The 16184-nt window shown below is 53.4% G+C and overlaps 1 protein-coding gene across 14 annotated transcripts in view; it reads left to right on the forward strand.

Annotated features, from left to right (window-relative positions):
* Positions 1–16184, forward strand: part of Dlec1 (DLEC1 cilia and flagella associated protein) — a 46749-nt gene that overhangs the window by 22782 nt on the left and 7783 nt on the right. For 11 of the 14 annotated variants that reach the window (XR_010054018.1, XR_010054019.1, XM_063266030.1 and 8 more), the window contains 16 exons: positions 308–470; positions 1603–1795; positions 2504–2562; positions 2899–3067; positions 3506–3599; positions 3762–3892; positions 4013–4171; positions 5455–5594; positions 10746–10899; positions 11307–11417; positions 12751–12881; positions 13317–13493; positions 13648–13718; positions 14092–14243; positions 14742–14860; positions 15320–15390. Coding sequence is in view for 11 of the 14 variants with exons in the window: in XM_063266030.1 (XP_063122100.1) it covers positions 308–470; positions 1603–1795; positions 2504–2562; positions 2899–3067; positions 3506–3599; positions 3762–3892; positions 4013–4171; positions 5455–5594; positions 10746–10899; positions 11307–11417; positions 12751–12881; positions 13317–13493; positions 13648–13718; positions 14092–14243; positions 14742–14860; positions 15320–15390 (2094 nt within the window). In the remaining 3 variants the exon portion in view is untranslated. The other 3 variants (XM_039082714.2, XR_005488550.2, XM_039082713.2) reach the window with 3 other exon arrangements.

A 16184-nucleotide genomic window follows, 5' to 3' on the forward strand; every position in this document is an offset into this window, starting at 1 on the left:
TCTCCCTCCCTCCCTCCCTCCTTCCCTCCCTTCCTCCCCTCCCTCCCTCCCTTCCATGTGTCTGCCCAGTCTCACTTAGTAATCATTAATTGAGCATCTGCTTCATGCAAGGCTCTCAAAGTCAAAGTCTCCAGACCTGAGGGTGTGGATGTGTCCCCGAAGCCCACTTCATTTTCTGCATGCTCTGGGGACCCTGGACAAGGTCAGCTGCATGGGGTGTGACAGTGGTCCTGTGGCAGCCCTTGGCCACAGGGTGCCGACATCAGCCTGGTGATACTTAATGAGCCTCGCTGCTCTCCTCCGTCAGGGACAGGGCAGCTGGTGGCTTTGGATCTGATCTATGTTTCTGGTGGGAAAAGTGAGCCAGAACCAGGAGAGCTGAAAGACTTGACAGCCCAGTACTTTATCCGCTTTGAGCCTGAAAACGTCCAGTCCATCGCAAGGAAGCAGCTCATCATCAGAAATGCTACGTGAGTGGCCCTCGGCACGTGATTGACACAGCCATGGTTCCCTTCCTCATGAGGCAAGAGTGTTTCTAAGTCGGGGGGAGTTGTGACCCAAAATGCATCCAGAAGGACGGAAGGATCCTGAGTCACATTGCTAATCATGAAACTGTTAGACGGGAGTGGCTGTTTCTATTTATTTCGTGTGTGTGTGTGTGTGTGTGTGTGTGTGTGTATTGTGTAAGGTGTGTGAGAGGAGAGAGGTCTGTGAGGAGTGTAAGGTGTGTGTGTGTGTGTGATGTATAAGATGTGTGTGATGTATAAGGTATGGCTGTGAGGTATGTCTGTGTGATGTGTAAGGTGTGTGTGTGTGTGTGTGTGTGTGTGTGTGTGTGTGGTATTTGTGTGTCCACGATTGTCCAGAGATGCCATCCTGTGTCCACAGCCCGTACGCCTTCCAGATCCCAGGCTGGGTCTTTAGGCTCAGTCCTTGCTGTGAGGCCCCTTCCCAGCCATTCTTCAAACATCACATTCCTCAGCCTTGAGCCGAGTGAGCCTCCAGGCAGAGCTGCCCCAGGACACAGGAGTCAGTCACTTGGCATGAGTGGAGGGACTGGTCCGGCACCCACCCCCACCCCACCCCGCCCCGCCTCCATCCCACGCCCACCCCAGCAGCACACCTTGAGTCCCGTCCCTTCCGGTGCTACAGAGCTGGCACTGTCTCTGTTCATAGCTAGTGGGTCTTTCTGAATCCAGCCTCACCCCAGCAAGCCATGGCTGGAGGCAGAAGGTGAGAGTGTGGTGGGCATGGAAAACCAGACACGCTCAGGTGGAGGGGAGCACTTTGAAGAATAACCCTGATATTTAGGGATGCCTGGACTCCTCCAGTGTAACAATCAGAGTGTGACATTTTCATTGCCCATGTCTCCGGACTCATCGTGGTCTCCAGCTGCTGTGGCGGCTGTAGGGGTCTGCACCCTGGGCTCCCTTGCTGCCATTACCCAAGTTGCCCTCTGTGGGAAGAGCTTGAAGCCTGATCTGGTCCCTTCTCGCCTAGGATAGAGCAGGTCAAGCATCCACCCAAGAGAGAGCCTTGAGGGGAAGACACGGCCTTGGGTCACTGCCCACTGAACGGTTGTGCCCATGGTTGCCCCCACAGACATGTGGAGCTGGCCTTCCACTGGCAGATCATGAAGCCCAACCTGCAGCCTCTGATGCCTGGAGAGACGCACAGCTTGGACAGCATCAAGTGCCACCCTGACAGGGAAACAGCCTTCTCCATCATTCCTGAGAAGGGCATCCTCCAGGCCCACTCGGACCACGAGTTCATCCTGAGTTTTTCTCCTTATGAGGTCATTTCATTAGCCAGGGACAGTGTGTGTGTGTGTGTGTGTGTGTGTGTGTGTGTGTGTGTGTGTGTGTCCGTCTTCCTCCCATAACCCCCATCTACGTTCTTGAAAGATCCTGAAACTGCAGCTGGGCTTGGCGAGGCACGAGGCACGTGGGCTGAAATGCAGGTCTGGTGTGCACTTCTTGGTTCTGACCACATGCCCCTCTTGAAGGACAGCTCTGTGCTTGTCCCTCAGGCCTGGTGACTTTCACAGTTCAGCTACATCAAAGCACATAACCATCTCCACCATCGCCCGCAGACCCTAGGCATGAGCAAGGCATGAGCTCTGACCGAGTGCCGGCAGCAAGGGCCACAGGACTGGGCCAGGGTTCTGGTGTTAGACATCTGAGCCTCAGTGGGGCACAGCTGCCCCTGGAGCCAGCATGCCTCGGCTGCTTGACATACATAGCAAAGGGCGGTACCTCAAACACACCAAGGATGCCAATCGAAGCCAATATCCGACTTGAGGGCTGGGGCTTTCTTTGCTGCCCTGGTAGGGATCCCATTCTCCCTAAGGTGGAGAGAGGACCCTGGGGCATAGCCTATCTTTCAGAGTCCTCTGTCACCCTGGCTCGGGAAAGAGGAATCCCTGCCCTGTCCCCTAGGTCTCTGCGGGCAGGCAGCCTGGCTGGAAGAGGAGTCTGATTATCATACTGAGTTTCTCTTGCAGCTCAAGTGTTTCCACAGTGTACTGCAGATGGTTCTAGAAGCTGTCCCCGAGCCCTTGAGGTGAGTAGGGCATGAGCCTAGGTGAGAGAGACCCACTGCCACCCCTGGGTGCTTTGGGGAGGTCTACACAGAGCACTGGCTAGAGGTGGGTCTCCAGGGAGCATGGTGCACAGGGCCCAGTCTGGGGGGTGTGCTCTGTCCCCGGAGGTAGCAGGTCTCTTGGCTGATCTGCTGTCACTTTGCACTGTCACGGTGCAGGCTTTATCACATGACTGTGTGCTTGGGCGTTCGGGGAGCGGGGTGGGGGGGGAGGGAGCACTTTTTGTCCACAAGACCAAATGAGTGGGACAGAGGCAGGGGCATGCTCACTCTTGGCTCGTTGTGGGTTCTGTTCAGCTCAGGGGCGGAGAACCTGGGGGACTACTCCTACTCAGTGGATGATGTCATTGTCCTGGAAATCGAGGTGAAAGGCTTGGCAGAACCCTTCCAGGTTCTTCTAGAGCCCTATGCCCTCATCATCCCTGGCGAGAGCTATGTTGGCATCACCGTGAAGAAAGATTTTAAGGTAAGGCACCCTCTCACCAGCTTCGGCTGGCCCAGGTGATGCTGTACTTAGGTGTAAGTGTAGTGCTGATAGAGGTCAATAGGTCACAACTCGGAGCCTGGTCCTGTCCGAGGGGCCCCCGCCTATGGTGGCCCAAACTCCCACGCCAGGCTCGTCTGACTTACCTTATCAGTGTCCCAGAATCTCCTGAGGTCAGGGTTGTAGAACTCTTTCCTGGGCCTTCGGCAGGAGGCAGCACTGTATGCCTACAACACGAAGGGAAGGAGCCTCTTGGGAGGGAGGCCTGGGGCTTCAGGCAGTCAGCAACTAGAGGAACATCATACGATCCCTTGGGAGCCCATGACCCGACCGTCCTTCAGCAGGTTCTGATTTGATACGGAAGGGCAGGACCCAGGCGGCCTGGACTGGCGTGTGCCTGGACTGGCGTGTGTCTTTCAGATGTGGAACAACAGCAAGTCACCCATCAGATACATGTGGGGCAAGGTCAGCGACTGTCACATCGTGGAGGTGACGCCCTGCACTGGGGTGATAGGTAGTTCGCCTGTAGGAGGGCGTGGCCTGCCTAGGGCTGGGTGCAGGGGAACCAACCTGTACAAGACCCTGGATGTCCTGTGGCCAAATCCAGCCTTGGCCTGGAAGGAAATCGTCCCCCTCCTCTGATCTCCACCTCGATGGATGTCCTCTTCCTCCCCAGAGCCCAACGAGGTCGAAGATTTTGAGTTAAACCTAACCGGTGGTGTACCTGGCCCAACCATCCAGGACCTGGAGTGTGAAATCAAAGACTCACCCTGCCCGGTGGTGCTCCACATCGAGGCCACATTTAAGGTGCTGTGTGTGGGTGGGAACTGGGCAGCTGGCCATGCCTGGAGAAGTTGGGAGAGGGGAGTGAGTCAGGACCCAGCCTCTTCCCCCGGCGGGCAGTGACATGCCCCTCTGATGTTCCAGGGACCCGTGGTGGTCATCGATGTCCCAGCCCTTCAGTTCGGTCTGCTTCGCCTGGGAAAGAAGGCTTCGATCTCCATCCAGGTCCGGAACATCAGCCAGCTCTCCGCTGTGTGGCACTTGAAGGAGAGCCCGGGTTGCCTGGCAGAGAGGCATGAGGATGTAAGTGGGAGCCTGCAGTCTCCCGCGATGCACTCTCCCCACGGGACACTCACCTTTGGCTCTTGTCTGAAGTGGGATCCTTGCTCTGAGGCGGCAGCAGTCTCCAGGGTGGAATTCATCCCCAACCCCAATTCCGCAGGCGTTTCCTGTCCCCCTTTCCAAACACTGGATGCAGAAGAAGGTGGTGTGGGGGTTCTTCTTAGAAGTAGCCCGAGTCCAGATTTAAATAGGCAATTCCAACATGAAGGGCCAAGGTAACCACCTCTGCAAGCTCGCCCAGAAAATGTGGTTGCAGTTTGAGTACCTGCCACCAGGTGGCGGCTGGCAGCTCAAACCTGAGGGCTCTGCTAAGAAACCCTCTGCTAAGAAAAATTTGGGGATGTGAGCTGTTAGCTGCTTTCAATCCCCAGCAAAGCCTCTGAGCCAGAGGGGTCAGAAGTTCATAGTCCTTCTCCGATGAGGTTAGGGTGGGGTCAGTCCTTATCGTGAGGCACCTCCAGGCAGTGTGGCCCTCACACCCATTGTCCTGGTCTCACTGAGTGAATGTCCTTTCTAGTGTAGCCTTCCAGTGACATTCCATTAACCAATGTGGGCTCAGGACCCAAGGCTTCTCAGTCCTACACATGCCCTCCTCATCAGGGACAGGGGTTGGGGTAGAGGTCCCTTCCCGGAGCAGGCACTCTGGGATGCTGTGTTTGGTGTTTCTTATAATCTATCTGCTCTTTCCCTTTTGTATGAGGAGGGGTGGGTTTGCTGACGGGGGACTCGATCCTGGGGCGGGGGAGGGGTGAGGGGACAGTTGGGGGAGAGAATACCAGGATAGGTACAAGGAGGAAACCCTTCCTCTCTCTGTAACTTCTGCCCACCCCAGTGGGCTCACCCGAGGACCTGAGGGCTAGCCTCAGCTGAAGTTGTCCAAGGTTGACCTGGGCCTGCCCAGGGCTCCTCCTCCAGAGCACCCAAGCTCCCCTCCTGTTCCTCTTCCGTCTTCTCAGTCCCCTGTTCCCACCCTAGCTACCTCCTTCTGGCTCCCACCTCTTAAGTCTGTGCCAGGGATCCTCTGTCTTACCTACCCCCTTGCCTGAACCTCTCGGTTTTTGTTCTCTTTTTCCCAACGTTGTCACCCAGCTGCGGTCCCACACTTGCTTGCCTTCCCCTTAGTCCCATGCCTGTGAGCTCCAGGGACAGCTTGGGGGAGGGGTAACCCTGGTCAGGCACAGGCAACCTGCAGCACCTCAGTTCTGCAGCCTCACTTCTCACGGTATCCTCCGCATTGACCTCAGGCATCCTCCTTGGACATCGACCCTTTCTGCGGCCAGCTTCCCCCTCTTGGGGAGTGCAGGGTGACCATCACCTTAGAGGCCTCCCATTGCCAGCGCCTGCAGACAGTTCTAGAGCTGGAAGTGGAGAACGGGCCCTGGAGGTATGGCGGGGGTGCCACAGGGAGGACAACAGCAGACCGGTTCCGACCCGTGTTTATAGTTGTACAACTATAGCTAGAGATATTTCCGAATTTCAAACTACAGAAACGGGGCTGGAGAAATGGCTCAGGGTTAAGAGTGCTCGCTGTGCTCCCAGATGACCAGGGTTGATGACCCGCACCCAGACCAGGAGTGTTACAGCCGCCTGTAACTCCAGTTCCAGGGTCTTCTGGCTTCCTCAGGCTGTTTCCCAGTAAGAGGGAGAACGGAGAACTGGCAACACCCCAGCTCACAGAGAATGGGCACAAAATAATCACGGGCACTTTTGACCTGTTTTATGAAACAGTGGTGGTGGCAAAGCAGCAGAAGGGAGCATGTGTGTGGGCCGTGGGGCCCCTGCCAAAGCCGTCCCCTCTGAAAAATCAAGCCATGTGACAGGCCTCATATAAAAGGAAGTTTATTTGGGGCCTGGAGGAGAGGGGGTAGAGGCAGAGGAAGGAGGGGAACAGAGAAAGACAGAGAGAGGAGAGAGAAAGAGAGGGAGAAGGGAAAAGGCTGGCTGGGGACATGTGGGAGAAAGAGGGAGGGAGATGAGGGAGAGGGAGAGAGGGAGAGGGAGAAGAAAGATGAAGGGAGAGAGGGGAGGAGAAGGGAGAGGGGGACAGGGGGCTTGTACCTGGCCGTTGTTGGGTAACTGTTGGGCGGAGCTTAGATGATATGCTAACAACATTAAACTGTGCAAACACTGTTGTATTCTGGAGGCTTGGAAGGCAGTGTGCCTTTCCCCTGACGCCCCTCCCCCTTCTCCCTCACCCCCCTCTTCTCGGTTTTGCAGTAGAAGTTTTCTCATGTACATAAAGAAAAGTTTGCAAGCCCCCCACCAAACTCACTGCCTCCCATTAATAACTACCACTCAACACAAACACAAACTAAGCCACTTTCTCTAACTCTACCACTCCCCTAATTCCTCTAAAGAAAGGATTTTGATCCTTCCTCTTCGCCCTTCCCTGCCTCCCTTTCTGACTCCCTTTCTGCCACCAGGGCTGGGTAGAGAGCGTGTTGCTTTTTGTCCTTCTGATCATCTGGCATAACTCAGAATACTGACAAGAGGAGAGAACTTAGTATGTTGAACCTAACGAAGGTAGACATTTTTCTACTTTAATGACACTATCAAGAGAAGCCAATCCACAGAATGGTCGAAAATACGATCAGAAGGAGAGACACTGCAGGATATAGGTGGCCTTTGCTACCAGCAGGGCTGCGGGGCAAGTGGGACCGAGTTACCAGACAAAAACTAGGAAGGTTGAGCAGATTCAGAAACCCCAGTTTCTGAGTTACCACGTCTGAGAAGGGTAGGTGTTTCATCCACTCCCGACCCGCTTCCTGTCCTGGAGCACGTGACCAGGACAGCCCACATGAGGATTGTGGCCACTAGTCACGTAGCACAGTTTCCCATGCTAATGAGGTATCCAGATGGGCCAGCCCTGAGTGTTTAGCCAATTAGCTTTTCTTCTCAGACATCCTTTCTGCAAAAGCTGTTTAATCTCCAGTCCACCCTGAGTAAGTCATAGGCATCCATTTTCCACTACCAACAAACAGCTTGGACAAGTAGGGACTGTCTCTCTCATCAAGAACTACCATGGAGGAAAACCTTCGTCAGCCAAGCAACCTAAGTCTCCTGCAGAAGGCCCCTGTGCACTCCGGACACTCACCCCTGAGCTAAGCCAGATCCCCCACACCCCGTTCCTGACTCCTCAAGGTTCCCTGAGTATCTGATTGTCTGAGAGTTTGGGAACCCCAGCTTCAGCCCCACCCTGAACCATTTCTCACCTGGTCTGGGACCCCCCATCTTAGGCTACACTCATAGCCTAGCACCTCCTGTTTGATCTGCCCAAGCGGTGTTCACAGGAACACGGACCCACACAGGGGTCAGCTCTGATGAACTGAACTCCAAACCATTTTGCAGAGGCCTCTTCTTGCTCCACAGAGGCACTGTTAGCAAGTCAGTCTTCAAATACCAAAACCTCTTATCTGATCTAGGCGTTGTCTGAAGGAGCCATTACCTAAGCAATTCTCAGCCATACAAGACAGAAAAAGCAACTCCATAAACCTCAGATAACAGTCAATCATTGATTATTTACAAAAGGCTGCTTCAAAGTCTAGGTGCCATCGCTCAGGAAGTCATGCCAGAGACACCAGCTCTGCTAACTTCCCACTACACCTCCATGCTGTATGTGTGTCTGTTAGTCTGGCTGGTGTGTAAGGGTGTTATGGGTATGTTAGTCTGGCTGGTGCGTAAGGGTGTGTGTGTGTGTGTGTGTGTGTGTGTGTGTGTGTGTGTGTGTGTATGTGTGTGTGTGATTCTGGCTGGGGTGTAGGGGTTTTGTGGGTGTGTTAGTTTGGCTGTGGTGTAAGGGTGTTCAAGCCTTCCATTTCATTGTATATCTTAGTTCTGTTCATTCATTCTTTTTCTTTCTTTCTGTATATCACATCCTGATTGAAGCTCCTCCCCACTTCCACTCCTCCCAGTGCCCCTCATCCCTCCCCTTTCCCGCAGATCCACTCCTCCTCCATTTCCCTTCAGAAAACAGCAGGCATCCCAGGATGTCCACTGAGCATGACCAAGTTACAATAAGACATCGAGGCAGGGCAAAGCAGCAAAGTGGAAGGAAGAGAGTCAGAGACACTCCCCGCTCCCACTGTTAGGGTTCAACAAAACACCAACTCTGCAGCCATAATGTGTGTGCAAGGACCTAGCCTGGATCCATGCAGGCGCCATGACTGCTTCAGTCTCTGAGCCCCTATAAACCCTGCTTAGTTGATTCTGTGTTCCCCTGGCGCCCTTGACCCCTCAGTCTCTCAACATCCTTCCTCCCGACACCCACAGCCAAACATTAAGTGGCGTTCTGTTCATTCTTAAAAGTATGATATTGAGGTCTCCAACCATGCTGGTCGAGTTGTCCATTTCCTATTTAATTCAGCTTCTGAGCAGTGGACACCGGGCATCAGCGCAGATTTCATTACTGGCTTTTGTAGGTCTCGGTTAAGTCAGACAAAAGAAATGAGTTACAGGGAAAAATAAGTCTATTTCATCTTTTATATTTATAAGGATTTTTTATAGTATTGTGGCAGTCCAGACCCCACCAGAGAGATAGAGCAACAACGTATTTATTAAAATAATTTTGGGGGTTGGGAGATGGCTAAGTTAATGACGTGCTTGGTGTGAAAGCACACACACTGGAACTTGGATCCAGCATCCACATAAGTAGCCATCCATAGCTGTGTATGCGTGTGCATGCGTGTGTGTGTGTGTGTGTGTGTGTGTGTGTGTGTGTGACCTCAACATGGGGGAGGCACAGACAGTCAGAGCTCCAGCTCTCACTCACCAGCTTAGCTGGACCCTGTCTCAAAAAATAAGGTAGATGGCATCTCAGGAGGACACCCAACATTGGCATTCATCTCTGGCCTACACTCTCGCACACACACGCACACACATACGCACACACACACATACAAGACTATGTTTTAGCCAGACATAGTACATGCCTGTAATACCAGCACTCAGGCAGTTGGAACAGGAATAGTATGAATTTAAGCACTGCCCAAGATACTTAGCAAGACAATGTGTTATGTAATATATACTATAGAGTGTATATGTACTACATGTTGTATATTATATAATATAATATACAAACTATATATTTGCATATATGTATTATGTGTGCGCGTATATATAATTTCTTGCCTGAGTATAGCTGGCCAGACAGTCCCAGGCTCTTGGTTCTGAGGCCCCTCAGATGATTGACAGGCCCATCTGGGATCTCTAGGATGATCTCCTTTGCTTCCTACATCAGCTCATCATAGAGGTTAATCAGACTACAAAATGCCTCTGCCATTAAGACACACAGAGCACTTGTCCATCAAGCTCCTGCCTCATAACAAGGTGGGGGAAGAGCAAACAAAAGCAAACCTCTTTACATCCACCAGTGAATTGAGGACATGACACAGAGTACCACCCAAATCCCAGGGAGACAGGCAAACGCGAAAGCAGGTCAGCTTTCCTGAAGCAGAAACAGTGGCAACCAGTCATAGAAGGAACACTCAGTAGCTTCAACAGATTTTGGAGGCTGAATGTTGATTAGGATAAGACTCAAGACCGTAGTTTACATTGTGTTGTTGTGAAAAACACTGAAAACACTCCAAAATCAGCTTAGAGAAAGGATTTATTTTGCTTACACTTCCAGGTCATAACACATCACTGAGGGAAGTCTGGGCAGGAACTAGCGGCAGGAACCATGGAGGAACTTGACTGGCTCCCTCTCAGGCTCATGCTCAGCTAACTTTTTTATACAGCTCAGGACCACCTGCATAGGGAATGGTGCCGCCCACAGTGGGCTGAGCCCTCCTGCTTCAGTTACAATTCAGACAGTCCCCCCTCTCCCTAGGCACGCCCACAGGGCCAATCTGATCTGGACAATCCCTCAACTGAGACTCCCTTGTCAGGTGACTAGGCCATGTCCAATTGACAATCAAAGCTAACTAGGACAGGGGAGCCTCAATTATTGTGGTAACGACAGGAGAAGAATGTTTTCCTTTGAATAGGGACAAGAAGAGATAGGTAACCATTCTGAAATAAGCCCAGAGTATCCTTAAGTTTTCTCATGTTTCAACTTTGAGTGGATTTGAAATTTAAATATTTTGTTTCTCCGTGCTCAAGTTAAAGTATTAGAACATGGTTATATTTTGACTGATGATCTTGTATTGTTGCTGCAGCTGTGACAAACTTGGCTTTAGGAATTCTGTTTGTTTTTTGTTGCTTTTGGTTTTCTGGAGGCAGGGTCTCACCGTGCAGCCCCAGCTGGCCTGAAACTCCCTATGCTGTGAACTCACAGTGATCCACCTGTCTCTGCCTCCGGAATTGTAAATGTGCACACTGACCCTAACTGTTTTATTGATGGTTGTGGCAGTTTGGTTTGGTTTGGCTTCTGTTTCTCTCTCTCTCTCTCTCTCTCTCTCTCTCTCTCTCTCTCTCTCTCTCATATTAATAGATTCCTCAAGGCTTTCTGCAAGACACCCTCATGCCACCTTATAAGATGGGAGAGTTTTCTTTCCTCCTCTTCTGATCCACGTGCCATTGATTCGCTGTGTTTCAGTTACCTTCCTGTGTATGCAGAAGTACAGCAGCCTCACGTGTACCTGCAGAACAGCCACGTGGAGTTCAGCAACCTCTACCTGGGTGTGCCCGCGAAGTCAAAGACCATGCTTATCAATGGCACACTCCTGCCCACCCGGTTCCACTGGGGCAAGGTGACTGAGCCTTAAGGAGCAGCAGCCTGGATGTGTGTGGCCCCGCCCCCTGAATGGGCGCCCTCCAGAATAAATGTTCAGCCGCCCTCCCTCCCAAAGCCTGTTGTTCTCTTCGCCATTCACCATAAGGAGCAGTTGCTCTTGCCTGACCTTTCACCTAATTCTCGTTCCCAGGAAAATCCATGGCGGAGTCTACCCAGGCTTGGGGAGGAGAGAAGGCTCTGTGTGGTGGTGGTGGCTGTGGTTGTGGTTGTGGAGATAGTGGTAGTGGTTATTATTATTATTGTTGTTGTTGTTGTCATTGTTGAAGCACCCAGCCCTGTTCAGCTTGCTGGGTTAGCAGTCCATGTAGACCCTGCTCCCACTGCTAGCCTCACAAGACAATAATCCTGTCCTGTGTCTTCCAGCTCCTGGGTGCTCAAGCAGCCTTGTGCAAAATGACAGTCTCTCCCAAACGTGGCCTACTGGGCCCCAGTGAAGAGCTGCAGCTCAACTTGGAGTTGACAGCCCACACAGAGGTGAGAAAGGCAGCCGGGGAGTGTCTAGTGTCTGGGAAGGTATCCTGTTTAGCCACTGGTACCCGTGCTTCCTGGGAGGCTGACCACACTCCCTGCTCCTGATCCTCCTCATGAGTGGCCAGGCCATGGAATGTTCTTCCTTTCACTCTGGACCCTGTTGGAGGCCACAAGGCTAGAGAGCCCGATGGAGGCTGAGCTGTGCCCGAGACACACTGACCACAGTCACCGTCCTTGCTTTCTCCACGAAACTCTCCGTGACCTCACACAGCCCAATTGTCCAGCTGTGCCCCGGGCAAAGCCATTGTTCAAGGGAAGCACTGTCGTGGGTGCTGCAGAGAGAGGCTCACAGATGGCTAGCATCTCCCCAGGAGAGGCACGGATTCTCCCTGGAGCATCCAGAGCGATGCCACCACAGTGGGACATGCTCAGTGCTTGGGTGTTGCTGACCATCTCTTTTCGCATCTTCTGGGAAGAGAAACATCCTCAACTCTTTGAAAAGTGAAGAGTTTAATTTTTCTTTCTATCACTTTGTTTGATTTTTGTGAGTGTGCATACAAGAGTGTGTGCACACACACCACTGCATACGGAGGTCAGACGTCAGCTTTCAGATACTCAGAGGCTCAACTCCCCACTCCTCGATGGCAGACGTGGGGCCAACGAGCCTTCCTGGGTGCCAGGATTCCAGACACATAGGCCCAGGCCTAGCCCAGAACACCTTCCTGCTGCCCATCAAAGACCGAGTATGGTTCTCTGCTCCCCTCTCTGGAAACCGCTCTGAGGACCCTCCTGCTTTAGTTCTTCCCTCCCCGTTGAGGCAAAAGCAACTTAAGGAAGGAGGAGCTTGTTTTCCTGGCTCATAGTTTGAGGTTGCAGAGCATTGCGGTGGGGAAGCTTGGTCACATCACATCTGCAAACAGGGAGCAGAGAGGAACGCTGATGCCCAGCTCAGTCCCTTACAGTTTCTCTAGGACTTTCTTCTGTGGATGCCCACATTTCAGATGGATCTTCCCACCTCGGTTGGCCCCGTCTCCCTCTCAGGCATTCTGAAACATCTGTTGCAATGGTGATTTTAGACCCCATCAGGTTGACAGCAAAGGCAAGCCATCATGCCTTCCCATGGATACATGCAGATATATACAGGGCAGACACATATATCCATGACCCCAGAAGGCGCGTCAGCCTCTATGGGGCTTGTCTGGGCTGGCAGGATGGCCCACTGTAGGCTCTGAAGGCCCACCGTTAGGGAGAAGCCAAGGCCTTCATGTTGAGTTTACCCATGGCTCATCTTGTGATGCCCAGCCCCGAAGCTGACTCGTGGATCAACTTCCTTCAGGAAACGCTGACCGATCTGGTTCTCCCTTGTCATGTGTCTGGCATGGAGGAGCCGCTGGCCCTGGGCATCTCTGGGAAGCCTCTGGGACTGCAGGTGACCATCACCATCTCCGTGGTGGAATCTGGTGGAAGGTGAGTCCCTGGTACGGGAAGCCAGGTGGAGGGCTGGCACTGCACAATGGTACCAGCCCCCACCCCTCCCAAGCGAGCTCCCACAGCAGGGAGAAGGCTCCCAAGTTGTCAGAGGCCTCACTATCTCAACAGAAACCCTTCCACCCCACCCTGTCTGGTGTGTCCATACACAGTGCAAGGCAGGGGATGATAGAGTGGCCTTTGCAGGTCTTCTCACAAGATCCTTTCTCAGCGCACTGGGCCAACTTGCAGAGTTTGAGTACGCCTCTGGCACTGTGGATTGGGAGAAGCTAGGGCCTCGGGCCTGGCACTCCATGAGGAGGGAATCAGGAATTAAGTTGGGTTTCAGGACTGCTCCCCCACCCCACCCAGGGTGGCTCTCTGAGTGGGAGCATGGATGGGGGTAACACAGGGCCCGCCCGTGGCACTGGACAGCGCTGTCAGTGCTTCACAGGAAGAGCTACGCTTGGACTTCGGTTCAAAGGTGCCACTGAGGACCCCTGTGATTCGACAAATCATCCTGACAAACTGCTCCCCGATACACACCCCTTTCTCCCTCACGTTTGTGTACTTTGGGAGTCCCCAGGACAGCCTGGACAACAAGACCAGTGTGTGAGTCTCAGCCTCTCCCTGGGATGTTTCCTGGGGTGCACACAGCAGCGGGTTTTCCTCACCGGGCCATTGTGTGGCTTGAAGGGCTGCCGCGGGCTATGGCTCAGGGTGGGATGGACTGACCACTTCGATACTCTCCTCTCTCTCCGTGAAGCCCTGATGTACCTCCTGCCCTGCTAAAGTCAGCACACATCCAGGAGCACATGGCCAAGAAGGAAAGGCTGGGTAAGAGGCACCAACATGGCACGTGTTGGGCCCAAACCATGGCCAGGGTCAGGTTTGACTTGGCCTTCTGAGGATGTGGGCCAGCGCCTGCCAAGGAGAGAAAGGGGGACCAGAGACCCTCCTCCCAGTGCATCCCTCAGCCAAATCCCCAAGATGGCCAAGTCTTTCTCCTGCAGGGCCTGAGTCATGTATAGGACATAGTTTTGGTTTGGGCTGGCAGCAGCTTGACTTCAGAGGAGGGCTGAGGAGTGGCCGTGCAGCCTGAGATGGCCATCTGACTGAGGAATGGTTGTGCAGTGGCTCCCTACCCCTGGGGATTTAGCCCCTCACTCTCAGTCCAGGGCCCTGACCCTCCACATTCTGTCCTCCCCAGACTTTGTGGAGAGCCTGTTGTCTCACAGGAAGGGAGCTGCTTTCTTTCCCCACATCTCTCAGGGCAAGCTGGGAGCCTACCAGCAGCTGAGTATTAACATCACAGGCTGTGCCAACATGTGGGGCGAGTACTGGGATGAGCTCCTCTGCACGGTAAGGATATGCACTCACGGGCACGCCGTTGCTAGTCTCCTCTGCCCGCAGCCACTCCCAGCACAGCTGCTGCTGGATGCTGCCCGGAGAGTCCCCCTGTGTAGCAGAGCCTTCTGGATCTCCATGCTGTACAGGGCAGGCTGGAAAGAACACTTTGGAGTAACGAGGCAGTAACAGCTACCCAGCCGCCCACCAATACCCACTTCTCTGCACCATAGCATTTGCAAGACAGTCTATTCCCACAGACACGGCCTTTACCAAACTAAGAGATACAGAAATTTGAACAAAGGGGTCCATAGGAGGGTGGAGGCTCTGAGGCTACTAGGTGAGTAGAGGTAGCAGGGCTGTGAGGGGAAGGAAGGGCAGCCTAGGCTAAGTGTGAGGGAGGCTGGCCAGCAGGAACTGAGTCCTGAGGACCCCGGGCTAGTTGGGCAAATGGAAGTTTCGCCTGACAGAAATGCAGTGGCTCTCACTCACAAAGAGCTGGTGTGTTTGCAGGTAGGAAACCTGCCAGTAACTGTCATCCCAGTGTACATGGCGGTGGTGGGCTGCCCTATCAGCACCCTGAGGAATACGTGCTACAGTGTGGCTCCATTCCAGAAGGAGCCTATCACCAGGTGCCCAACTACAGCCCTGGTCTTTGATCCCCGATGGCCACACACACACACCCCAGAACCCTCTGGGCCGCCCGTGCCAGCTCCTGGTTCTCCAGGTGGCCTAGGGCTGCCCGAACTACCCATAAAGAGGCTCTAGGGCAGGGCCATCTTGGAGAAGAGTAACCTCAGGGGACATGGCTGACACCCAAGTGCTTTGGAGGGGTGGGTGGGCAGAGTGTGAGGCAAGGCAGCACCAGACCCCAGGGCTGACACAGAGCAACCAGGATTTATCTGATGACTCCAGCCAGGCAGAGTGGCAGAGCAAAGGGGTGACTCTCTGCAGCCCTGGGTATTGGTGTTACTGGAACAAGGACAAATCGCTGGAGCCTCTCTGACCTGAGTTCCACACAGCGTCCCCGCCTCCCTAGGTGACAGAGTCTATAAAGGAGTGCGCTAGCTAAGGCTGCTCTTTCCCTCCAGGTTTGGGACCCAGATCTCTGGAGGAGACACAGTCACCAGAAGTCTCCGCCTATTTAACTCCAGTCACTGTGGTGAGTTTACTCATGTGATGGTCCAGGGGGTAGGGAGCCAACATGCCTTGAGGGAGCTGACAGCCATGAGCAGGACCCAAGGAGTCCAAGCGGCCTATGGCTCTTGAGACAAACCAGAACAGAAAGGTGGCTGTGCCAGGCCAGGGTTGAAAGAGAGGCATTCCCCCTGCTTGAGGACTCTATGTCAGGGACACAGGGACAGACACATCCCCTTCTCATTCCTTCAGCCAACAGTATCTGAGCTACACACACATCAGTTGCTTGGCAAGGGGCCGTGGATACTGAGAGAACAGGACAAAGGGTCTTATGGAGGGAGGGGCAGGAAGTATTCCATCTTGATGGCCGCATGACCAGGTGCTGGGGGCCTTTGAGGAGCCTCTAGACTTCGTTGTAGGGGGGGGGGGCACTTGGGCTGCATTTTGGTAAAGCCAGAGAGGTGGAAGGGCAGCATTTGGCGATTTAAGGAAGAGTTTATGGTCAACTCAAAAACCAGAGGTTTAAACAATCTGGGCCATTCCGAGGAAGGCACGGCCAGCGGTGAGCAGCAGGGCTCTGGGGTCTGCGCCCTGTGGGACCAGCATGTTTCTGAGGTTGTTTCTGTCCTCACACTCACTGTGTGTTGAAATCCGGTCCTCCTGGAGTTCACAGCAGTTGTGTTGTATTTTCAGTTGCTTTATTTGATATACTTCCGTGCATCTTCTCTCCTCACCACCTTGACTGTCCCTAGTTGGCCCCTCAGTGCCGTCAGTCTTTGGGCTCCCCTTGCCTCGTATTATCACCACTACCCTGGGCAT

Source organism: Rattus norvegicus, chromosome 8 (assembly GCF_036323735.1).
Source record: "Rattus norvegicus strain BN/NHsdMcwi chromosome 8, GRCr8, whole genome shotgun sequence".
In the NCBI taxonomy this organism is placed as follows: domain Eukaryota; kingdom Metazoa; phylum Chordata; class Mammalia; order Rodentia; family Muridae; genus Rattus; species Rattus norvegicus.